Source organism: Boleophthalmus pectinirostris, unplaced genomic scaffold (genome assembly GCF_026225935.1).
Source record: "Boleophthalmus pectinirostris isolate CB_2022bp ecotype Guang Dong unplaced genomic scaffold, ASM2622593v1 HiC_scaffold_22, whole genome shotgun sequence".
Lineage (NCBI taxonomy): Eukaryota > Metazoa > Chordata > Actinopteri > Gobiiformes > Gobiidae > Boleophthalmus > Boleophthalmus pectinirostris.
The window spans coordinates 13538315-13564487 of NW_026571190.1; the positions used below are offsets into that span (position 1 = coordinate 13538315).

At 38.1% G+C, this 26173-nt stretch overlaps 1 protein-coding gene across 1 annotated transcript in view; it reads right to left on the bottom strand.

Moving 5' to 3' along the window:
* Nucleotides 1-5570: 5570 nt before the first annotated feature.
* Nucleotides 5571-26173, bottom strand: part of lcor (ligand dependent nuclear receptor corepressor) — a 90835-nt gene continuing 70232 nt past the window's right edge. The window contains exons 5-7 of the mRNA XM_055158390.1: nt 23889-24245; nt 18015-18111; nt 5571-9002 (exon numbers count right to left, since the gene is read on the bottom strand). Coding sequence (XP_055014365.1) covers nt 7841-9002; nt 18015-18111; nt 23889-24245 — 1616 coding nt within the window. The 3' untranslated portion in view covers nt 5571-7840. The remainder of the gene's footprint in view (nt 9003-18014; nt 18112-23888; nt 24246-26173) is intronic.

The following is a 26173-nucleotide window of genomic DNA, read 5'->3' on the forward strand; positions in this document are numbered from 1 at the left end:
AAAACTGGGATCGAGCTAAAGGCATTTTTAGAAAAAGTACTAAAGTAGTATTAAGTCAGTATACACTATACTGTTAAAGTACGGTTTTGTCATTTCATTTGGACTGTTTTTAGTAAATTACAATTTCCTGACCCAATCCATAGTTGATAGTGAATTTAAGATGCCAGTTTGGTTCAATACAAAATCAAATATATAAACAATTTGTGCTATGAACAATATCAAAGAAATTAGACCATTTGCACTGTTGTCATTTTTACTTGAGTATGTAATACTGACCTCTATGTAAGCTTCACGTTTTAGTATCATTACTTAATCATCTAAGCCACTAATATCTGCCAAAATATGCTTTTTCTTGACTATTTTGAAACCAGTTTTGAACACCTCTGAATGCATGTCATACCAAACCCAACCATACTGTACTGAGAACGTGCATCCACTGCAGAAGACCTGATTTACAACTATAGGACTCTGAGCCCACGGCAATGAACCTCTCTCCAAAGAATTTTTTTCTGCATTTTTTTCCTGAACGCATTAAAAACCATCACTTCTTTTTGCTGTGAAACATCAAAAAACTAGCATCTGACACATCATACAACATGAAAAACCCCAAGCGTTAAAATATTGAGTCTCTTTTGAGGAGAGCTATCATAAAATTTTCACCAATGGCTAAAATATTAACCATGCGTCAAACATGCTCAATGTAGTGTTGTGTTTGCTCCGAGAAATATAGTAAGATAATGAATCCCCCTATAACATTAAAGGGCAGCGCCTCTGTGAAAACCAAATGATTTAGAGAAGACCGAGTATGTTTTAGGCAATTTAACCCCCATGAGAAATAGAAATAAGATGCAAGAGATGCCCAAGAAAAGAGGCACGTCTCCAGGGATCATCGGCGAAGTGTCAGCCCCAAGAAAGGCACGCTTCACTGGGCAACAACATGACAGATCTGGGGGTCAAAGGTGGAGGATGAGAAAACGGAAGAGGGTTTTTTTTATTTGCGGTTTCATCAAGGAAAGTGACAATAAAATAAAAAATAAAAAGAGATGAGGCTAGATAAATATATGGCATGGATTTTGAATGACAAGACAATCAAGAGGAGGTAATGGAAAAGGAATTTGCAAGAAGTATGCAGGGATATTTTTTCAAAGATTCTTATAGTTTTTGTTGAATGTATGAAATGTATGAATTTGTAAAATATTTGTTGAAAAGACAACCTTGACACTGTAGTTAGCCACGGTGAATAGATTTTTAATTGCAATGTTTTTCAATTGAATCAATTGAATGAAACAAATAAGTGAGCCAGATATTCTAAAAGAATAAATTGTTTGAATGGTTCACATAAGGGATTTTAAAAATTGAATTGGCTATTATGTATTATTGTATGGCTAGATTCTAAAAGGTAAAGACAGGCATACGCCAATACTGGAGCTGTGCGTAACGATTTGAATTTAAAGTAGATTTTTACGCATACATTCTACCAACAAATTAGTAGTTTGAAATTGCTTTGAATTGGCCTTGGCTAGTTTCATATCAGTCAGTTTTGATTGTTGTGCAGTATATTGATGTGATCAAAACTTTGATCATTTGTATTTTTTGGTACAAATTAAACATAATCATTGTCTTAAAGGATAAATCACCCAAATTAGCTAAGGCCAGTTCTACATGACAAAGCATAGTAAAAGCATTTTACAGACAGGAACAGCTCAATATCACTTGTTTTTTAGATGTATTTTTCAAAGAATGAAGAAAAAAGGTATTTGAATAGACAAAAGGAGTTTTCAAAGAGTAGTGACAGACTAGATTTATAAGGTAACCTTGAGATTGCACTGATAGAGGCCAGTTTGTGCTGACAGCTCAATAGTAGTATTTCTATCATATCTTCAAGGGACATTTTCACAAGAGGGTCATGATATTTTGAGTCAAAAATTGTGGAGAGCACCGAATGAGCTCCAATTTAAAGGCCCCTAACTTAAACGGTTTAGCAGCAGCCAATTGCGAGATGGGGCCATGTTGGTGTACTTATTGCTGCTTCTTGTTGGAGGAGAGGTGTGTGTGCCCTTTTGGATCTGCACTTAACTCTGTGCATTTCTGTCACATCTCCACAAACGGTTTGACATTTACCGTGCAGCCGTGAAAGCATTAAGAGGTCGAGAAGAACAACAGAGAAACGCAAACCAAGATTATTACTTCAGAGTGTGCAGATAAGATTTACAAGTAACACAAAATGGAGGTTGTGACTTTTGGGAAAATCTAATTGTTCCACTATTTACTCAATTGTAACTGTTTTTGTTGTGGCCTTTAAATTGAACTTTTAAACTTTTTTATTACCTTTTTGTTTTAGTGAAAATTTGTCCATTTTGACAAATCAACAATCTTAACATTGTCAACAAAAACAGTGGTTCTCCCTCTGTAGCCAAAAGTAGTCAAATTTCTGATACAGGAACAGAAACTGCTATGTTAACTTGACATACATTGTCTCAACATTACGTTGAAGGGAACCTTAAACTTTAGATTTGAAATTTTTAAAGACTGAAAATGAAATTGTAAAAAGAAAATGCAGTTGTGTCTTTTCAGCCCAAACACGTTTACAAATGAACTCAGTAATTCAATAATGGTATACCTTCCAGAGCAAGTCTTGTAAACTCAGTCAGATGGTGTCAGGGGAATTGTGGGAAATGTAGTCCACTGCAACACGGTATAGATGACAATGATGTGGGATATTTTGTATAACTAAATGTCAAAATGATTTGCAGGTATTAAAATGTCAGTGAATGTGTGTTTGAAACAAGCCTGATGGACGGACAGAAAATGAATTTGAACATGTGTTTAAAAATCCAAAAATGTCATAAATATTTTTCACAGAGGCAGCGCCGGTGTGTCGCGATGTCAAAATCAAAGCTGCAGCTCCACCAAACACTCCCACCTCTTTCTTCTATAAGAGACGCAGACTCCACTTCATAATTATACACATACTGTATATATACGCCTACACCAGCGAGGCTACCTGACTCCCAATGTCTGAGAAAATATGTGCTAGAGAGAACGAGGATATTACCACTAAAAACCTGGCAACAAAACACCAAAAAACAACCAATATATCGTTACAAATCTGGAGAAAAAGTCCTGATTCTTCCTTTGTTGAGTGTATAGGTGTATAATCGGCTGCTTTCAAAATGGTCGGACCTGAGGTATTTCTGACAACCATTTTGCAGCTTGGCGACAGAGGAGAATGGCAATCGTAATACAGTTCTTTAAAAATGGCGGAATACAGTGTGTTTCAACATGCCGTACAGAGGAGAAAAACCAAGCATGTATCATCACAAATCTCCGCAAAGTGAGGTTACAATAGTTGCAGTTCAAGATTTTAGTAGATCGCTTTGACAGTCTTTCAATGGGGACAAGCAAAAATGAAGAAATCATAATAATAAATAGTACATATATAGAGCTATGATATAGACATTTTCTTGCAAGTGGAATGCATTGTCAGACAGTAAGGTTTGGTTAACTTATCCACCTGCCCCCATCTCCTCTCCTCCTCTTTTACAAGGTGTGGCAAATCAAAAATGTGGCAAAAACAAAAGCAACGTAATCCCATATCGCAAGTAAAAGTTTTAAGTTACGACTAAAATGTTGTGTAAATAGTGATGGGTGGGGTTGGCCTAGCTTAGTTCCCCTCTGGGATGTAACTAAATCGACCAAAACACCCAAAAGTTCAGAGTAAAAAGATTGTTTCTAAATTTGATCCATACAAATTCCCAATAGATTTATGTTAATATAATACGTTGCTTTTTCTATACATTTTTGTTTTACCTGAAAAGAAGGTAGGCAAGCAAATATTAGTCAGTCAGATATTTGAAGCCTCTCAAAAGGGAGGCTCAACAAAGCAAAATGTTATAAAGAGGAAAGAGTTGTAGACTATATTCCCAGAGTATCGCCTATCCCTCCTGTTTAAGGGATATATGCATGTACGAGGCACGGACTGGAGTCAGTAGGTCTGAGACTGAGGTATAGAAAGTTAAGATATAATGTATATTTCAATATATAATATATAGTATTTGTGTTATAAATCTAGTACAGGTAGATAATAGGTGCTGTTTTCCAACTGACTAATATTGCAGCCCATCCTGAGACATAGAAGTACTGAAGGCTTTAGATAAAAAATGTCCAAAAGAACAGTCTGAAAATAGTGATCAGTGAGAGGTACATTCAATACAGTGTTAAAAGTGATATCATGAGGTTAGCATGGTTGCTGTTAGCAGGAGGAGGGCTTTGGACAGGGGGAGCGTTAACCACAAACAATCAACGTCAAATCAAATGGAAATGGCATGCACCCTGCACGCACCTGGCTGAAGGGGGTGCTGTGTTAAAAACAAACAAACAAAAAAGATCATTTAGTTCAGAGAAAGAAGACAGAGAAGTGTTTTCAAGAACCGTTTGGCCTGGTCCGAACCCTCTTAGGGGCGACCAGCTAAGTGCTGTTTAGTCGTGTGCATTAAGTGCCAATTAGTATTTCGTTTTAAAAGCAACGATTCATGCTTTAGTTTCATCTCATGATTATTCATTATTAGGGCTAAGATTAGATCATTATTAGCAGCTAAAGTTGCCTGTTTGGAAGTGCTGCGTGATCCTGTTTTCACTATCAGATCATTGTCCATCGCTGGGTCCAACTCTACTCTTTAGACACTTCAATGCTCAGCATTATCAAAGTGTTGGACGCATTTCATGCTTAAGACGCCATTGTTTTGGACTTTGGCTCTTTCTTCAGAGAGTTCCCATTGGAAATGCATTTGGCCAATTGAGCCAAAGGGAACCACAGGGGATTGTATGCTAACATTAATGATTATTCAAACACTCAGATTAATTGTAAAGAGGCTTAAGTCATTTGGACCAAGCCAAAGTTCAGCCAACAACAAAGTGGTGCATGCCATTTAAAGAAAAGGAAAATCAAATAAATAATAAAAATGTACAATACATTTGAATAGGAGTGATTCATGGTCATTTCTACAGAGGTACATATCTCACAGACTGGGTGAGCACCAGGCAGTGTTTGAACGAAGAGCAACATTATGACCACAAACTAAAGCTCTCCTCTGAGCTGACGGAGGGAAGACAGTGAGACCAGACCAAAACTCGCCCACGTGTTTCTGTCCCAAATCAAGAGGAAGTTTGAGTGGATTTGCAGTTCTCTGAAAGTCCACTAAAGCTTTGTTTCTTTTTCACATAGAGCTACACTACCTGCACACCCCAAACTCTTCTGCAAAGTGCTATTGTTAACATTTAGCGCCATTATTTTGAATTGTGTTGACTTTTCAGTAGTTTCTGTATTTCGTGCTGCAGTTTTAGCATTAGCTGCAGCTTTGTTTGTTTGTTATAGCGAGGATTGTGTCCTCCTGTGTCAGCCAGTGTCTCAGTTTTGACCCTGAGTTTAAGTGAGGAGAAAACCAACGGATTGGCTTGTACATCTTCAGTCATCATAATAATTTATAATATATTAATCTCACTATCCCCCACCGCTAACTAGCCCTCCCTCCCCAACGCATCACCCACCCACCTCCCAGAACTGTACCCCAACTGCTCACAACCCAGTCCCTCAAAATATTTAAACCAAGTGGCTTTTCTTGTCATTTGGTTTTAGCACTGTCTACATAATTATACTTCATAAGTTTAAACTAATCATTTTTGTTTGTTTGAATGGTTGGCTCAAAACACCATTGGTTATTTTTATTTAAAATTTAAAAGTTTTTCTTCTTTTTTAATTGAAATCTCTAATCCAATCTTGTATTTGTTACATTTCATGCATCATGATTAAGTATGACAATTTTATTATTATTTTTTCACAAAGTTGTACGTGAATTTGTATATTGTTTGCAAGCAAGAAAATTCAACCATTGCCTAATATCTTTACTGTTTAAAACTGACATTTGAATTTTTTGGTTAATTGATGATGGATGATGTAGATGTGCAGCTCAGTTATGCTAAGAACATTAGCATCTACAAATAACTGGAAAAGCCACGTGGATTAATACACATTTTGGGAGATCGGCTTGTTTCAAATGCACATATTGTTGTAAACTGCCTGAACAACTGTCTTAGAGGGAGAGGAGTTATACACCACCTCAGTTTGATTAGAAAAAGAAAAACAAATCATCATCTGCAATGTGTTGTTGTTAGCTAAAGATAAACATCTTGTTAGTTTTAGGGCTAGCTGAAGCTAAGCTAGGACCTAATGTACTGATAGCAGCAGAGTTTCACAGTCTGATCCCAGAAGGCTTGAATACATCCCACGCAGCGAACTAAAGGCGGCTCCGCATTCGAGGATCAGCCGTGAGACCAATATGGAGGTCTGAGGTAGCATTCCACCTTAAAAGGTCACCCACTATGCTGTATTTGCACTTTTCTTTATGACACGAAGTACAGATGAGTGGTGTTAAATGTCATGGGGGTATTATAAGATTTTTATGACTTGCTTTGACTATTTCATTTTGGTAATTTTGCCTATGTATTGAGCAAGCAAATATACAGCCTACAAAAGGAGCCTGGAAAACAAAATAACAATATTACTTTTACATATGTGGCGATCTACAATTTTTATTGAACTAATGTAGATACAAGGAGAATTTGCTAAAGTTAAAATGTTGAATATCTGATACTCCACAACAACTAGGTTCAGTGATTATGGAAGAACCAATAGTAAAAACTGTGGGTAAGGTAATTGAAGATGCATATATACAAAGTCTGTACTCAGAAGTAAGTGGCCATTTTGATAGGTATATTTTTGTTGACATAAATTTATGGCTTATGGGAATAAAATCTGAGAAACAGAATAGTAGGTGACCCCGCATACAACGCTGATGCGTAGTTAGACCACTCCCCAAATTATCCCTTGGCAAAAAGAGGGTCTAAGTATGAATCGGCGAGCTAGGAGGAAGTGTGCACCCCAAACCCATTGCAGTGTAGTGACTAGGGCTTCGGAGACAGACCAATATAAGTGCATGATGCAATAGGGCAACGATGCCGAGGTAACCTGGTCTGCGAGACCCAAAGTGTAGTGCAAAAGAAAGCAAAACAAATCCAAAAACTGAAAAGATCAAGAAGGAAAATAGTCGTAGAGAAAAACAAGAAGTAGTCAGTAGTATCTATACGAAACTCACATACATGCATCCCTGAATGTGTGACGTTTCTCATTCAAAAAAGGACGGGTCAATGTTGCTTTCGTCCACACAAAGATTAGCAGAATATCTTTAAGGAGGAAAAGAAAAGCTTTGCAATTAAAGCATCATGGCTACCTGGTAATAGAAGATGGGTTTTCTCATTCACAACCCTGGTGAGAAATACAGGAGATGGTTCACTTACCAATTGTCTGCTAGTTTCCCAGCAGAGAGAGTAGGAAAGATTTAGGGGGCTTAGAGGAGGGTTTTTTTTAAGGACAGAGTTATAATCCCCAATTCCCCCCCTAAATTGGATTGGTCCAAAGCCCAAACTGCATCTAATAAGCAGCATCAGTTCAAGTGTATCAAGTTCATTAAGAAGGGGTCAGTTTTTGGGCAAGGGGGATTATCAGCATGCTTAAAGATTCTCATAATTGTCATGTAACTCATGTCTTTAGCTGCATTTGTTAAGCCCATTCAAATGAAAGCTCAACAAACGCTCAGAGTGTTTCTTCACCACAGTTAAAAACCATCCGATTAGTCTCCAATGGGTTATATTTGAAACATCCTCCTCTCTTTTATAATCCCTGCATTTGTGCTCACCCAGATACTGCAAAGGAAATTGGCACAAATAAAGCCCCATCCATTTAAAATTATTCTGACTGAGGTTTACATGTGTTTAAGTCATTTTTTTAGTCGATTGGTTTGAAACTGTCTTCCATCTCCATCTTGACATTGTCCTTGAGCTCCACGGCGGCCATAGACGGGGGAACTTCCTCGCGAGGTGTAGCCAGCGGCGTGTTCTCCGACTCGGGATTTGCGAAGCCGTCTCCTCCCCCCTCCATCTTCATCATCAGCTTCAGCTTCTTCTTTGGAGGGTTCTTGAGTGTTCCCATGCGCTCTTTCACCTTGTACTCTAGGGTGCTATGCGGGATCCCATACATGTTTTGGGCCTTGGATACGCTCATTTTGCCGCTCATAACCACAGCGATCGCTTCCTCCAGGATTTCGCTGTTGTACTGACGATACCTTCCGCGCTTCTTCCGAGGTTGTTTGGAGTTGGGGTCCCCTTCCACGTCGGATGTCGAGTAGGCCGGCCCGGATGCGTTGTGATCCAAATCGGCGGTCCAGTAATCTGACGCCCCGTCCAGAAGACTCCCCAGGCTTCGGCGATTCTGCTTGGGTAAGATGGCTCGCAGCTTTCGGCTTAGGCTGTTGTCTCCATGACCCCCCGCTCCTCCAACCCCCAATGACCCGTACCCGTACAGCTCGGAAGCGTGCGAATCCCAGGACAAATCCATTCCACGAACTTGGGGGATCTTCAAATCGACCGGCGGGGAGTGGCCTTGCTCGCGCTTACTTTCTCCATGATGGCTTTTGGACAGCTGATTGTGGTGGTGCGAGTGGAGGGCGCTCTTGTAGTACGCCCCCTGGTGGTGATGGTGGTGGTGATTCTGATTCTGTTGGTGATGGTGGTGGTTTTCCAAAAAGCTTGGTAAATCCTTGAGATCGCTGAGACTCAGAACGCCGCTCGCTTGCTTCAGTTTCATCAGGCTCTCCAGATGGGCCTTGCTCCCCCAATAGGAGCCCTTCGCACCCAGAAGAGATGAGGGTTGGCTGGAGTGATTGAGCAGCGCTGCGGTCTCGAGGCTGGAGAGGGAGAGGGCGGAGGGTTGGTTGAGGAGGCAGTGCTTTTGATTGAGGAGCTCTTCTCTGATGCGCAGCGAACGGGCGAGAGGCGGAGGTTTGAACGAGTGGTGGTGGTTGTTGGTGTTGTTGGGGGCGAAGGGGTCATGAAGGCTCCGTGGCAACAGCCCGTCCTCCTCCTCCACATCTTCCACTTTCAGAGAGCGACTGAAAAAAAAAACACAAGAAAAGATTAGTTTGCAACCATATTCAATGTTTGTGGCTTTTGGTCAGCAGTCTTATAATGTTTAATGGGAATAGAAAGTTAAAACCATAATTTGGAACATTCTGTATGGAGATAGACAGTTTAATGCCATACTGTGGAAAATTATAGCCTCCTGCTTGGTTACATTTCCATGAAAACAAGCAGGAAGAGGTGGCTAAAAGGCATGTGCTTGTTCTGGTGAGGAGTCCGCCACCTGCTTGTAGCTCAAAACATTTCTGTGTAGCTGTGCATATGACTGAACGAATTTTATTCTGCACTCTCTTTTCATGTTAATTTTATGATTATTTATGTTTATGACTTTAAGTACAATTTGTGTTATACAAATAAACTTGCCTGGCCTTGCCTTTAATTGTCGGTACTGTCTCTAGTGGTTTATAATTAATCAAATATCACTGTACTCTTTTTATTTGTTTGTATTTTGATATTAATGCATACCTCAATTTGAAATATGTTTTGTACAAATTGTGCTTTGTAAATAAACTTGCGTTTCATTCTCACAGATTGCCATTGACTATTCTAAATAGCTTTTGTCCAACATGACTCTACATATTCAGTGACAATAGAATGCACTTGTAGTTACTTTCATTAGAAATACAATTTACAACCAGTTCTTTTCACCAGAGTCACATGGTGTATTCATTTACTGGTTAGCCTTTCTTTTGCATTATACGTCAAATACAATGCAGTGAAACCTTGGTATCCAGGCAACCAAATTAGCCTTGATCATTTGTAAATAACCAATGTTCATAATTGTTCTTGTTGTTCTACATTATAATAAAAATGTATTGGCTTAGAAATAGCCAAAGCACTGCTGATAAAAGTGGTAAGGTGTGAAGTGTTGAGATGCTCAAACAGGTAAATATCAGCCATAAACTATTAACTATTTAAACTGGAGCAAAGGGTTTAAAATCAAGATTTTATAGAAATGAAAGGAGTGGATTAGAGGTGGGCAGTTTCTAAAATATTGATAATACTGTGAATGCTGTTTTGTATGCATTTCAATATTGAGAATATATGTTATAAAGCAAGAGAGTCTGGCTGCCGACCTCCACCCAGCAGACCCTACCCACAAACCTCCACCAAGATGCAGCTCCACCCACATGTCGCTACTTTTTCATTAGGCAACACTGAACGTGCAAATGAATTACTTTCAGTGTTGCCTAAGTTGACTATTCAAAGCTCATTTATTGTTATTATCACTTGTCCATTTAATTTCAAACATATTCTAAAGGTTTCCTACTTTGAAATTAACTTTGTGTTGTCTCTGTTCTAACCTGCTCACAGAGGGAAATTAGCAGTTTAAAAATTGTCACAAACATAAGATATATTAAACTGTCAACATGAAAGGCACAATGGTATAAATACAGGTAACATAAACATACTAGATGTAGTATGTCTGTGAATGTGTTTCTGTATGCCTTGTGTCTGGTTAAAATTAGGCACAAATTTGTACTGGTTAAGGTTAAGAAAAGAGTTTGGGCTTATCTTTAGCATAAAACTATGTCAACTTTTGTAATGTTATGCGAAAGAAGCAGTCAGAACATCCTAGACCATGATCTTGTGGCATGACTGTTGTTTGTTTACTTTTAGTGCTTGTGGATGGAGGTAAGTCACAGGAGGGTCCTCTGTGGGCCTGCGGGCCGGGTCCTCTAGAGGGAGGTCTGTAGCCTGAACTCTCTCTTAGAGCTGATTAAAAATTTAAGTGGAAAAATGCTTTGAAAAAAAGGGTAAAACATTCTGCACTTTTGTGGATAATTTTACATGTCACATTAATCTAATACTTGGAAACAAATACATTTTAAAGACGTTTTAACTATTCTGTTGGACTGACTAAATATCATTGGAGCTCACAATTTAACTGGCAAACTAATACAAGAATCACATTTAAGAACATGTTTTGTGGATTTAAATTACAGGGTGGGCTGTTTTTATGCATAATTATGGTACTATTTGCTTATTGTGTCCATTCAAATTCCGCTTAATCTTGCAGCCCTGATGCTCATAGGGTCATTCATGTATTCAGGACATAACAAAAAGGAGTGTGGTTTACAAGAAAGACTGGAATAAAACAATTACGGCAGACATCTTTGTTGAAACATCTGCTTTGTGAATAGTTCATTTGTCTGATGAGGCCAGAGTGTGTCCTGAGATAAACAGTGAACGGAGGTGATCAATAATTCACCTAGAGCAGCGCAGAGCCGCAGCTGAAGGACGGAGACGTGGAGGCAACACAAACAATTTCACATATAAACCCTTCATACATGCATGTGTTAAAGGAGACATGTTTTGTAACTTTAACTTTTATGAGCTTTTATTAATTTTATACAACATTAGATCACTCAGAGCTGTATTTTGATTTATGAATAATCGCAGTCGTATTGATCTGCATTTGAAGCTTGTATGTTTACATGCACACCAGAAATCAGTTCATGATCTGTCTATATTTTTTAGTTACACATGTTACAGTTAGACAGCTATCCATTTCTTTGTTTCTTATGAATGTAGTTTAATCTGCTGTTCTTTTACTAACTGGTACCCCCTTTTTTTCCCCACAGTTTTTTTTTTTTTTTTTTGCATGTTTGATTGTTCTGCATTTGAAGCATGAAGGCTCAGGAAAAGCCTGGATTTTTCCTCGTTAGCAGCCATATTTGTTTTGTTTTGATGGACCATGTGTGTCCCTGATTGGCTAATCCACATGTCAAGTCATAGCCATCCAAAAACAGGGAGATTCACTTGTGACCAGACTCACATCTTCATAAGAAGTGTGTTTTCTGGATCTCAGGCAACTGAAATACATTTTATTTAATAACAACACTATCTCTGTAACCAACCTTATTTTCAAAGCAGACAGCATGTTCCAAGTCTGTTTACAGCCCATGTAACTATTTGCTAAAATTAATAATGTTATAATACAGATTTTTATTGTAATATGGCAAGCTGTAGGCTCAGGTCATTGTTCTATATTTGTGAATATTAAACAGCCCATATTGCACATTTTTCTGATGTATCTTATAATGCTGCTTCCTCATCAAAAATATACCTGGAGTTGTATTTTGCTTTATTCACACACAGACCCTGCATTTTAGGCAATTCTTCTCTCAAACAAAAAACACTCTGTGATGTCATGGGGCGATACAGGAAGTGCTCCACTGTGTTTTTAAATTCTATACACAGAATCATTTGGATAATTTCAGCCTTGGAATTGGTCATCTCTACTGAACTAAATAAAGCAAAGGTAAAAGATGTCTGTTACTATCACTACTACCATCACTATCTCAAGATGCAACAGAGCATTCTAAGCTTTATGTAGACAGGCTAATAATGAAGGGTTACTCAAACATGTGTGAGTGAAACAAAACACATCTTCAGGTATGGTTTTGAGGAAGTAACAACATTCTAACATGGTTTAAAGCTCAAAGGAATCCATTTTGTGTAATATAGGACCTTTAATGAAAGACAATATGATCAATAAAAAATGTGTCTCTTTACCGCCCACATCATAAAATCTGAAAAACAACTTGGATGCCATTTTATTCAACAATTGTTTAGTTGCAGCTATTTGCTCTGAATTTTCTTTGTTATTTAACAGAAGGCATATTCACTTTGGTATTTTCATTTGAGGCTTGTACAAATTAAACATCGTTTGAATTGGACACAGTACCCACCTGAGAATGTACCGGGCTTATAGACTTCAGAGAGCCTATAGCCCTCACGAGTAACTATAGCAACTGAAGCTGTTAGAGGGTGCTCACTTTAATGACAGAAAATCACTTGTCTTTGGAAACTTGTTCGGGAATGGCATTGTTAATCTCTGATCTTTTTAATGGGGTTCTTTACAGTCACTGTCACATTTCTTGATAGATACAAAAATTCCACTTACCGCCCTTTTTTATTCCACCAGGTCTATGTACAGTGTATAAAAAACCCAGACTTTGTAGCTTCTTTATCAGTGCTCCCTTTATAGGCAAGATCAAATGTAAATTGGAGATATGTTTGGTCTTTGCCATAAAATACTTTCTGACAAACAAATATCTCAACATTTCAGCCCCTCACACTGTTTTTAGTATCAAACTCAATTGAGCAAGTATAAATACTAAAAAAGTTACATCCACAGGACAGAAATGAATCTTTCCTGAATAGCTTTAGAATGATCTTGAGTTGCATCAGAACAAATATAAGAGCACATAGACCGTTGGACCACCATGAAACCATCCTGGACAACTGAAGGATTACACAGATAAGACCAAATGGTAAAATAAAAGAAAGTACTACGGTTTCATGTTGAAAATCTCTTTCTACTGTCTGAAGAAAGTGCGTTTTTTATTTTCATTGTGGTATCAGAATTGGTATTGATTATCAAGTCTATTCCTTAGTATAGAAATAGAGAAGAAAAAAAAAAAAAAAAAAAAGAAAATAGCTTGTCAACTCAGCACATGACACGCTGGACAGGGAAGGGGGAGAGACTGGGGGACTTATCCGAGGTGGGGAGTCCGCTGTGGGGGCTCTGAGACAGATTATCCCAGTGGGCGGTCGGGTACTGGGCGAAAACAATACAGGGTTAACGAGAGCAGAGCTAGGCTAACGGAGAGCGCTACACTAGGTGACGCTAGGGACACTGCAGACAGACTGAGTGTATAGATGACACATACACATGGTGAGCTAAGTGTAATGCCCAATAGCACAACAACAGCAGTATACAATGCCAGCAGTGGGGTTTAACAGTCAATCTTTAGGTCATAAGTTAATGTCTCTGCCAAATGGAATATCATATAATGCCTTGTAATTGTCCCTAATTTATCCTCATACATTTTCTGGAATACAACACTTAAGTCCTGGGTTACAGATGACATCATTATAAAATTAAACATATTTAATAAAGATGGGGCGCAGCTAAAATTAATATTCTTCAAATTCTGAGTTTGTTCTAGAGTAGAAACTGATAGAATTGAGCAGGTTCAACATTTCTGAATTTACCTTTGATATTAAATGACAAAGTATAATATAATCAATAGGAAAAACTGTCTCTTGACATCATCACTTTCTCGAATCTGAAAACCACTAATAAACAAAGAATATGAATCTATTGTTCTGCAGTGCATTGTGGGAGTTTGAGTTTTTTTTGTTTTGTTTTTTTTTTACCTGCGGCTCCACAAACACTCGGGGCTATATTGAGAATTCAGCGGCTGACTTGGGGCCCCTGAGGATGAGTTGGGGCCTCCGCCTGAGGGTCTGTGAGGCCCTGGGTGTCTCTAATGATCCACTCATACAATATTAAGCACTGACGGAGGGGGGAGGAGAGGAGGAGTCCCCAAACAGAGGCAGCGTCTGCGCTATACAAGGACTTTTACTAACAGCGCAGCGGCAGCTAACCTCCTCCACAAGCCAGCATCACACAGACTGGATAAGATGTTAAACAATGATAATTCACCACGTGTTTAAATATCACTCTGCTCCCATACACTGTATATATAAATTGGCTCCATCGACACCAGCTCCAATTCACTTTGTATTCAAAAAACGTTGCCCCTGTCTCTGTAACTGCAGCTGTCAGGCTCCTCATTTTTGTCTTAAAATGATCCTGGTGTTTTTATTTCGCTATTTTGTGGGTAAATCAATTCGGACAAAAAAAGCGATATTTCACACTATGGCTTTAAACTGATTTATTTCCATTAAGCAGGGATATCTCCACAGAAACGTTTCATTCACATTGTTTAATAGATTATCATCCCCGTAGGACTGGCTTTGTGAAATCCAACTGTTGTACTGTGTAATTTTAGTATAAATGACTTGAAATGGCTTTGATAGCTTCTAAAATTGTCACTGTCAGATTTTTTGACCTGGTTTACGGTTAAATCTCTTTGTAAATACTTGACCTATCCACATGAAACTGGTACACAGATCAATGTCGTCCCTGTCAGTATAATAGAATACAAATAAACAAAAGTGAAATAATTTTTTTCACAATAGCTTTGGAAAGTGCTGCCATTATAATCTAGGCATGATTGTTGTCAGTTGAAAAGACTTTATTATGTATTGGACTTATATAACGCCTTTCGAGCCAACAACCGTGTTCTACATTGCATTATTAATTCACTCGACAGTCTGTGGTATTCTACTACAGCTGCCTGGACACTGATTGACGGAAGCGAACCTGCCAATCTGCAACAAATAAATAGCAGAATAAACCATAAATTATTAGCTATAGAACTCATTAATTCAACTCTCAAAGCTCAAATTTCACCGTATTACATAAATAGGTAAAATTTCCCTATAATTAAAAGCTCCCCTTTGAATTGAATTATTGAAAAGAAAATGTACACACGATAAATACTGACCCCCAAAAATGACTGTTTCAGGCTTCATATACTGAATGATAATTCGATATAGTAATTATTGTGACAGGCCTACCAATCCCCAGCAAATAATGATTTTGGATATTCTTATATTTGAGAGCTGAATCCTAATAATTATCAACTAACCAAATATTGTTAGCGCCCCCCGTGTTTGCAGTGTATGTATATCAGGTGTAATTAGTGCTGGTTGTTGATCCCCTCTGACGCAGGCTCAGGTCTAAAGATCTCAACATGACAGGAGGAGGGAACATAGCGTCGATAAGTGATTCGGCTACTGCAGCTTCATCGATACATGACACTCAAGTAACACAGCCAGAGGTTTGAACTGAAATCACTGCAGATGGATTCTAAAGGACCGTTGGCTTTGGGTTCAGATGACATCAATGTTCTGTTTGGTGGGTCAGTCATGTCAAATAGAGATGTGGGACAGGTCAAAGTATAATTGTTTATTTAGAGATTTTTGGTGTGAAATAAATGATTAGGTTCAACATGAATGGATTTTCTTTGAGGTTTTTTGTTGAAAGTAAGATAATTAGGAAAACTGGTCCACATGATCAAATTATAGACTAAAGCCACCAATAGGCTCATATAACGTTATAGCTACATAATTCACCTTTTTCCATTTCGATTCTGATAACAAATAATCTGTTACAAATAAATACTGATCAAAATGAGATATTTATTCTTTATATCTATATAAGTACTAAAAACAATTGCATTGGATCAACTTAAATTAAATAACACTGAAAAAGTAACAGAATATATTTATTAGAAACATTAACAGATTGGTCTAAACACTATCTAAATGCGATTTATAGTTCAATATAAGAAAGCTGGAACTATATATTTTGGGGCTCAATATTTATTGTGTACAACTTCTTTGCTTTTGTTTTTGCCATTTTTATGTAATAAGGTAAGATTTTAGCTGTAGAAGGTTAAATAAATATCTTCTAATTGGCTAATTATAGGTTCATTCTGCTATTTATTTATTATAGTTCATTCCCTTTAATGATACTGTATGTTTAAACACTAGTTTACTGGAATTATACTGTTTTGTGTCAGTGGCATCAAGTATTTTCAATATTTTAATTTATCGATTTTTTCACTTTATAGCAATATTATCGTGCTTCAAAATATATGTATCGTGACAGGCCTATATCTTGGGTATTATGTCTATTATTGGGCCCATGCAGATGAAACAAGAAAAATACAGGTCATTTTGATCCAAGGTACAATCTATAGGCATTTTTCTACCTTAAACATATCTTAGGGCTGGGCTCACTGCCTGAAGAAAAACAGTAGATAATTACTTTACCATTTTATCAAACTTATAAATATTACCTGTTTTTATTGACGTTTTGCCTTGAATACTGAATATACGGCTCTAGCCGCAGCCAATAGACCCTGAGTATATCTGTGTATTGATCTTGCAAGTTATCTGTTTGAGAGCTGAGGTAGGAGGAGTCGTTGTAGCTTCAGGACAGAGCCAGGCGATCGAATTTACTGCATCGTCTTAGTAAAACACGTAACAAAATGAAAATAAATAAATAAAAATACTGCAACTGACCTCCTGCTACTAGTCAATCAAACTGCACTGAATTCTGCAAGGACGCATCAATAAGGAGACGAGACAAGGAAGGAAGGAGGCATGCAAGGGAGGATTTGAGGAGGTGAAGTGTATGACATAACTATTGGTTTTTAGTACTTTTTCCTTAGAAACCAGCGCTATTTTAGATCTTTGGATCCCAGTGGAAGTAGAGCCAATATAATATTGATAGAAACTGTGGCGTCTTCAATATATGTTTGATTTTTACACATCTTTAGAATATTATATAAGAAATGCATGGGTGTGATGGTAAAAGTAAAATTATTTTCAAATTGTAGGGGACTGTACCAGCAAATAAAGAGCGTTGGCATCCCAAGAAAAATAACAATTCACTCTCCCATTCATTCATTACGGGACATTTAAATGTGCACTATGTCACTTTTCCGGTGGGACATATTCTGGTTTGCATTTAAGTTGCATTGCTTTGCTTGAAATATTCCACAGTATGGCATTAAACTATCTCTCTTGCATGTATTCAATTGCAGGCATTTTCATTGGTCAAAATTACCTAAAAAAAACATGCATTCATACAGTTTCCACAGATCTGACCTATAACCTGGGCCTGGAGTGTCATCTGTCTCCATGGAGATAGATAAGGTTAATGCCATACTGCTGAATATTATGACAACGCAAAAACATCTCCATAGTACCATAGAGACAAGTTACAAGTTATAACTAGAGCACCTTTAATAATTATTCCTATTAGCTTTATAAAACCATTTCTGTGTCTGTGCCTTTGCCTCTCCAACCTTGTGTAGAAAATGTAATTATATTGTATCACATGTTTTTACTGCCATTGTGTAATATATATTATTATACAGTATATAGGAAGGCTTTAGTAGTGAAATTGCACTTTTAGTATCGCAACTGCCTTCTTTTTTGTACGTTGTGGCTATTCAAATGTTACTCTAATTGACCGTACCCAGATGATTTCCTGGTATACACTTAGCAGATACCTGGTATAATGTAAATCATGTTGTGTGTGTGATTCTTACCCCTTGAGCACAGGCACTGGGCCAGGACTGACCCCGGAGTAGGGCCGACTGCTCCCTGTGCTCTGGGTCTTCTTCGTGGAGAGGTCCAGGACGCCATCTGAATGAACAGATACAAAATAACATGTCAGGCACATAGGAAGGGTTTCAGATGACATCACAGCATTCTAGATTAATAATATTTAACACAGATGGGGACAACTAAAGTGAATATAATTACAATGTAGACCTTTGTTGTAATACTGTGGGTCTGGGGAATTCACCGTTTGGATATTAAATGACAGAATACAATGTAATCAATAGGGAAATCTGGCTGTTACCCCCCATCTGAGTGCATGACATGGGAGGAAAGACAACTACAGTGCCATCTGTAGTCTGACTTCTTCAAAATGGTATCCCAAGTGTGTGAAAGCAAGAATGTTCCCTTGTCTCGGTTTATTATACTATGGGCACACTTACAGATTTTTATTGCCTCTTTTATCCAGTGATAATGTTTATTGTCCTCTGTCCCAATCACTTTGGCTTCATCCCTATCCATAACATTGTTCTCCCTTTTGCAATTGCCTGAGGTGGGAGACTTAGTTTGTTCTTGTTCTGCTTTTCTGCGTTTTACTCCATGCACATGTTCAAGGTGTTTGTTTTTTACATTTTGATGTATGTTTTTGTTTTGTTTTTCTTTCTATTTTGTATTTTGTATATGACTTCACATTATTTATCCATGTCTATTTTATCAGCTGTCCGTGATTCTTCTGATGATGGCTACAGACAAGTAGTCAAAAAATGTCAATGTAAATAAACAAACTGGTCTATTAGATGAAAACAAAAATGAATTTGAAGAAATGAAGACCAGTATCATTTTTCCAATCAGTGCATATTTCCAAGTACAAAAAGGATTGTTATATTTCAAGCCAGTATTCATATTTCTAGTCACAGCTGTTGTCATAGTAGTATTTACTCTTAATCATTTACTCTCGCTCTAAATTATTTTTTCCCATAGGCTTAATCTGAACTATTTTCCTGCTTTAGCTTTATAATTCCTGAAGTCTGTATTTAGTCTTAATGACCACATAACATCCTCGTTTACATTGAAATTGAGAATATGCAGATTTTCAGAGCTTTTTAGAGCACTTTCCATCCTAAAGTCCAGCGAGAGTGCCAGTGTATGGAGTATTTAAATTAATGGCATAGTATGTGTTTTACTGGTGTAATCCCTAAAGTGCAGTTGACCTTTCGACCCTCTTACCAAAGCTGTGGTCCTATATACTGACCAAGGGATCACTAATCTTTGAGGCTTTTTGTTGTTTAATCGGACCAAAAGCAAACACGAGGTGATGATAAAATGGAGGAAAAAAAACTGCTTAACACTGACAGAACAAATCCGGAGGCGGTCCCATGTGCATTCAACCGTCACGTGTTCCAAATAAGGGCAAAGATCACAGCAATAAACGCCACAAAAACAGTGCACTGATAGTACTCAAATAAATAGGCTCTCTATGTAAGGGCATGGTCTGGTCTTCCTTTTTATATATATATACATAATGCAAATACCTGATACCGATATTAAAGGGCCCGTATTACGCTGATTTCTGATTCTATGCTATGACGTTGTTTTCTCATCACAAAGATACCTGGAACTGTCTTTTGTTTCATTCACACTTTTAACTCACAACTCTCAAATACTTCATCTCTCAAATACTCCACCTTGTGATGTCATATGGTAATATAGGAAGTCCTCCACTGTGTTTTGTAAACTCACTAGAATCAGGATAATTATTTTTTGAATTGTCAGTCTCTATTAAACAAAATGTAAAAGGATCGTAGTTGTTAACTTGAAAACTATCACTTCATCATGACATCACAAGAAAGTGAAGCAGAGCATTTTAATCTTTAGAGATGCAGACTGACTAACATGTGAATGAAACAAAACACAACTCTGAGTATGTTTTTGAGACGGTAACAACATTTGAGCATGGTTTAAAGCTCACAAGAGTCGATTTTGTGTAATATAGGACCTTTAACACTGAAATATTCAGCTGATCTAGTTATGCCTGCTCTACTACTACAAGTACCACTACATTTCTTATCATTACTAGCACTCATATAGTAGCATCTCCTTATGCTTGAGTACGTGGTTTCTATCCATCACAGTTGGTTACAAAATGCCATTAGATGATTAAATGATTTTCCCTCAACAATCTTCATGTTTGATCAAAATGCACTGAGTCGCAGAATGTTTTTAATGACTATGATAAAAATGCCCCAATGTAGCGAGTGCGGCTAACGAGGTCTGGGCCCAAGCTAATGAAGGAGCTAATTAGCATCTCTGCGTCTTTAAGCTAGGTTTAATGTAACATGTCCAGATCGGAAACTCCCTTCTCGCGCTATCAAAAGCTCACTCTGTGTACAACGGAGATTTATGCAGCGATAGGTAGAATCAATTTTAATGAGCCCCCAAAAAAAGTGTAAAAAACATATGGAGGGTAGTTAGCTTCTCAACCTTTGGCTGCTATGCTGCTGTTTTTAAATATAAAGTCTGATGCCATTAGTCAAATTTGATGTTAGCTCTGGTGTCAATGTGTAGCAAGCACAGGGACACATTTGTAATTTAATTGGAAAAAAATAATGTTATCTTCATGGTATTTGAAATTAAATTGGTAGAAGGTTGCCTGGGATCTAGAACAACCACTTCTTCAATACTTCACAACAACGTGAGTCTGGTCACCAGTGAATCTTAGCAAGTTCTAAGGGGTGTGACTGACAGGTGAATTAACCAATGAGGATAAACAAATAATAAACAACATAATAAACAAAACAGATACGCCTGTTTTGATACAGTCCCCTGTAATATCACAGGGAACTGAAAAACATTGCAGATTTCTGCAGAACCAATGAACAAAGCACTAAACTGAGGTGAGAGAAATTTTGTTTCTAAATGATAGGTGACCAATGAGCTCCTTTGTTTCACATGCATTTACAAGAATTGCATAACTTTCCTTTCCCTAATTAATTTGAATATTCTTCCCATTTCTGAATATGGAATTTTACTGGGTAGTTTTATGTGCAGAGAGGTTAGTCCCCCAGCTAGGTAATCCTGGCTAAAATCCCGTCTCAAGATTTGGAGAAGGACCCCAGGGGAAAACACATTTTAAAGTTATGTAAATGCAACCATCAAGACTATATTATCTAATATATATATCTAATTCCTGTATTCTGTCACCTGTCTATCAAGCCATATAAATGCACTTTCCTCTCCAACCTGCCACTTTAGTTAGAATCTTCTTTTGCCCATTCTTCACCACAGCAGCCTTATAACCTTATGATTAAGGTAGGGGTACAAAGATTATGTGGGTTACATAATTAGTATCAGTAATAAAAAAAACAAAACAAAGAAAAACTATTTGTAACTTACTTATCTCAACTTACACCATAAAATAAAATGTAAAATATTAACTATAGTGCACAACTCCTCAGCTTCTCCTCCTACTCCACTATTTGTTCCCCTAAAACAAATATATCATATTCTCGCTTGACTTCAGATTTCAGTTTTAATCCCTATTATTCAACATGTTATTTATAGGCATTAATTCAGTTTTAGCTGTCTTGAAAATAATGATATCTGTGCAGTCTAGGATTTTAATAATGGACAAAAATAACACATTTGAAAGGCTATGTGAAATACGATATACAATATTTAAAAAGACATTTAAAACATTAGATAATATAGCTCAAGGGAGGGATTATTGGTTTTGAGCAGGTCATGTTCAGTTCAGTTCGTAATGTTCCCATGCAGAGGACAGTGCACCAGTGAAGATAAAGTACATGATCAAATGTAAAGGCAAAATCTTTTTGTGAAAATTGAGGAGGCTTAGAGTAAGGAGATTCACAAAAGCTGGTGTTAGACCGGTCATAGGGTCAGAACATTGGCATTAGAATCCTGCCCCCTGCTGTTCAGTGGTGATTAAAGGAGATAGAGATATTTCAGTATTTTACTGTGAAAGCTTAAAGGTACACTGCACAACTTTTTCCGTAGAGGGTCCGCTACCTATTTGTCTCCATGGAAATGTTATTGCTTTGTCTAGACACAGTATAAATTAAACCCATTTATCATAATGGAAACAAGCAGGTTACAGCGCTATGCTACATGACAATTCAGCTCTGTGGACAGTTTCCCCTATTAACAGAAATAACTATTTTGTTTTTAAGCAGTAGAAACACCCATCCATTAATCCATCCATTTTCTTCCCCTTATCTGAGGCCAGGTTGCACGGGCAGCAGTCTAAGGAGAGACTCCCAGACTTCCTTCATCCCAGACACTTCCTCCAGCTACTCCGGCGGGACCCGAGGCATTCCCAGGCCAGCCAAGAGACATAGTCCTTCCATCGTGTCCTGGGTCCCAGAGCCTCCTGCCAGTGGGACATGCCCGGAACACCTTCCGAGGGAGGTACCCAGGAGGCATCCAGAACAGATGCCCGAGCCACCTCAACTGGCTTCTCTCTATGTGGAGGAGCAGTGGCTCTACTCCGAACTCTTCCTGTGTGACTAACACAGGAAGAACTGTAGAAACACCCATATTGACTAAATGCTAGATGGATATGTTTAATGTCATACCATGGAACATTCCAGGCCAAGCAATAACATCTCCATGGAGACAAGCAGCGGACCCTTTGCCAGAAAGGTTACATAGTGCACCTTTAAAAAGAGGGCAGATTTATGAAGATTTTAACAAAGGTGTAAAGTAGCTAGAAGGATTAATGTCTTATATTTAAAGCGACACGACGTACCTCTGTCACCCGTACAATTCCATAGAAACAGTTACACAATAATGCTTTGCTTTAAATGAGGGTAAGGTTGCTGCTGTATTTTGCTCTATTTAATGTATAACTAATATACCTATTATCTTTGCTTTTGCCCTGTCAGCTATGTAAATGCACTCCCTCTACCCTCCCACATCTTGTTGTCTGGTCAAATATCAGCGTGAGGACAGTTATAAACACGAGGAGAGAGCAGTTAGGAAGTTCACTCAGAATAATACTGATATGTTTGATAATAGAAGTCTTCCTCTGCAGATAAACAGCCCGATAGGATAGCAGGAAAAATGATATACGGAAATAGCTTTCTAGGTTTTCAGATGCAAATGCTTGTGGAAAAAACAAGCAGAAGTGGTTAGAAGTGGTCAGTGGCCAACATTCTGGTTTTGGCCTATGCATGGCAATTATCAAACTGTAAAGACTGCATTTATTTAGTTCTCTGCATAGAACAAATGATTCTGGATTTTTATAGAAAAATTATGTACCTTGTTTAGATCACAACAAACATTGTTTTGTATGGAATTCTTGTATTAGTTTACCAGTTCATATTTCAGTCTTCTCTCAAATGTAAATGCTCCTAGAGTTACTGACAATGTACACTGTGAAGAGAATCTTACTTTACACTAAACATATATAAATAATATATAATAAGATAATATAATAATATAATAAACCATAACCTTTCTCGCCAAAATTAAATGGAAAATCATCACATGTATAACGTTGCATGCATAACAATAAAATAAGAAATATTAAAAGTTCTAAACAGGTACTTTGAGAGTACCTGATTTGACAGGTGGTGTAACAGCATCATATTTGAGCAAAATTTGTCTTGCCCCAGATCAGATATATTGTATAAGCTGTTAGATACTGTTTGCATCTAATTAGAAAGAATTTTATTGTCTGATAATCAGGAAGTGCGCATTGCTGGTTGCTAGCATGCTAGCACGGCATCACAGGCAAAACTCGTCATTGATCTCTGAGAGATATGAAAAGTCCTTAAGTCTGATAGTTCTGCTCTTCACATTTTCAAGACTGTAAAAATCAGGTGGAGTTTCCATGCACTTACCCTGCTGACCAGGCGGGGGCTCTACCGGGCTCTTTTTCACGGTCAGGTCGAGCGGTGCGTCCTGGTCCAAGAGGAGTTTACTGAGGACGGGGTTCTGTGCAGAGGCAGCAGCACCCCCCTGTGGCCCGTCTGAGGTGGTGCCGTTGGGGCTGAGGGCGGGGCCAGGTGCGGGGGAGGGGCTAGAGGAGGAGGCGGAGGAGGAAGGGGACAGGCTTTGGTCCTTCATGGTGCCGTTGGGCAGCGGCAGGTCGTCCTGAGTAGTTTTTGAGGTATATTCGGCAGCGAACTGGCGGATCATTCGCTGCATAATCTCACGAGCCACTAGAGGAATGTGAGGGTCTGAGAAACTTGGGAGGTCTGCAGAGAAAAAAAACAAAACACAAGGGATTAGGAACAGAGCAGGCATAATATAATATGGTTGCGGTAACACTGATGGTATAATCCTACACCTGTATTTTTTCTTTGTACAACATATGCATGGAAGCCAACTACAAACCAATTCTACCTGCAGGTATAAACAGGTCCTCATGGATATCTGCAGTTAAAATTCATTATTATTTCTAGACATTTGCTTTAGTAGAAAACGAAACAACAAACAAATTAGGATGTATTCTTTGCATATAGCATTAGCTGGTTTTCCGCATTGGTATCCGAGTTTAGCATTGTTTTAGTCCTGGTTTACGCCAATTTACCTCCAACGTTTGTCTTATAGTGCAGTGATGGTAAAAGAGTATTAACGTAATATAGTAGTAATTTGTTTGTTGTTGCATAAAAGTTTGCTGTTGATACACTTACTTTTTTTGGAATTCTTGTGTTGTATTGTTTAATAGTCTTACTAGACAAATACTACTATCTCTTCTACTACTATAGTGTAGAAGTGAGACAAACATTCCTTGCATAAAACTAATGTCTCTACACCACTCCATGTTCTACCAGTAGTACCTTTAAAAGTATATGTAAAATATTTGAGCTTTTTCTATCAAACTATACTGTATATAACTATACAGTACTACACTGTATATTTCCATAGATGTAGTTTTCAGTCTAGGAATGTGGTCTCTCATTGCCCCATTAAGTTCTTTGATCCTGTGATCCTCCAAATATAATCCCAAATGTGCTGAGGAATAATCCAAAAATGGCTCTTAATCCTGATATCATGTGAGCAACATGAGATGATATACCAACGCTAATGCACTCCCATTTGCTGCGTATAAAAGATGCGTGACGTGGTAATATGTATTATAATTATACAGATTTCATGTTAACCCTGGGTGATACAGTCGTCCCTCGCTATATCGCGGTTCACTTTTCGCGGTCTCGCTGTTTTGCAGATTTTTTTTTTTTTGTGCAATTTTACATGTCTTTTTTTTACAGTGTATGAACGCACATTGCGTTCCTCCCCCTGTGTCCTGATTGGCTAAAGGACTCCTGTCTCCTGTACAGTACAGATGCGTTTAGCTGCTAAATTTACATAAATGTTTCATCTCTAGCAGTGTGATTCTAAAGCGTTGTATGTTTGCAAGTTTTCTCCCTGACAAAACCCATAATGTCGACAAAACGTTCTGCACTGACAAAGGCTCCTGCGGTCATACCCAAAAGGAAGAGGAAGAACCATCACACAAAAAGTTGGACTTCTGGACACGCTGAAGGAAGGCAGAAGTTACACGCTGTAGCAGAGTCCTGCCCCGGGTCGGGTAGCCGCAAATAGCTGCTGAAACCAGGACTTAAGAGAGAGAACCACGAGCCCGCGCAGCAAGGTGTCCCAAAATGCAATCTAGTTACGAACGCGTTTACCTCCATGAGGTGCAGAGTTGAGCCAGTCCTTTCTCCTGCGGTCACCTTCAAGCCCGCCCTGACAGTGGGTCCTGTTTCACCCCTGATTTAGTCCTGGTTTACTGCTGTTTTAGTCCTGGTTTAGTATTGGTTCAGTATGTGGCGTATGCAGCGCAAAAGATTGATATAATCTTTTGCAGGACTCTGCACTGTAGGGCTCCATTACGGAATAAATGAATCTTTGGTTCGTTACATAAAGAAGGAGGAAAATAACACCAGGATGACAGCAGTAATAAATTTTAAGAAGGATGCAAAAAGGGCTGCACCTGTCCTGTCTGATAAAAGTGTATAAAGTGTGTGGTGAGGGGTTTTACAGCCTTAAAACATATAATACTAATAATTGTAAAATATAAAGTTGACTACTTTCTGGATTTCACCTATCCTGGGTTATTTAAGAACATAACCCCCACAATAAACGAGGGACCACTGTATAACAAAAATATAGATAGAGC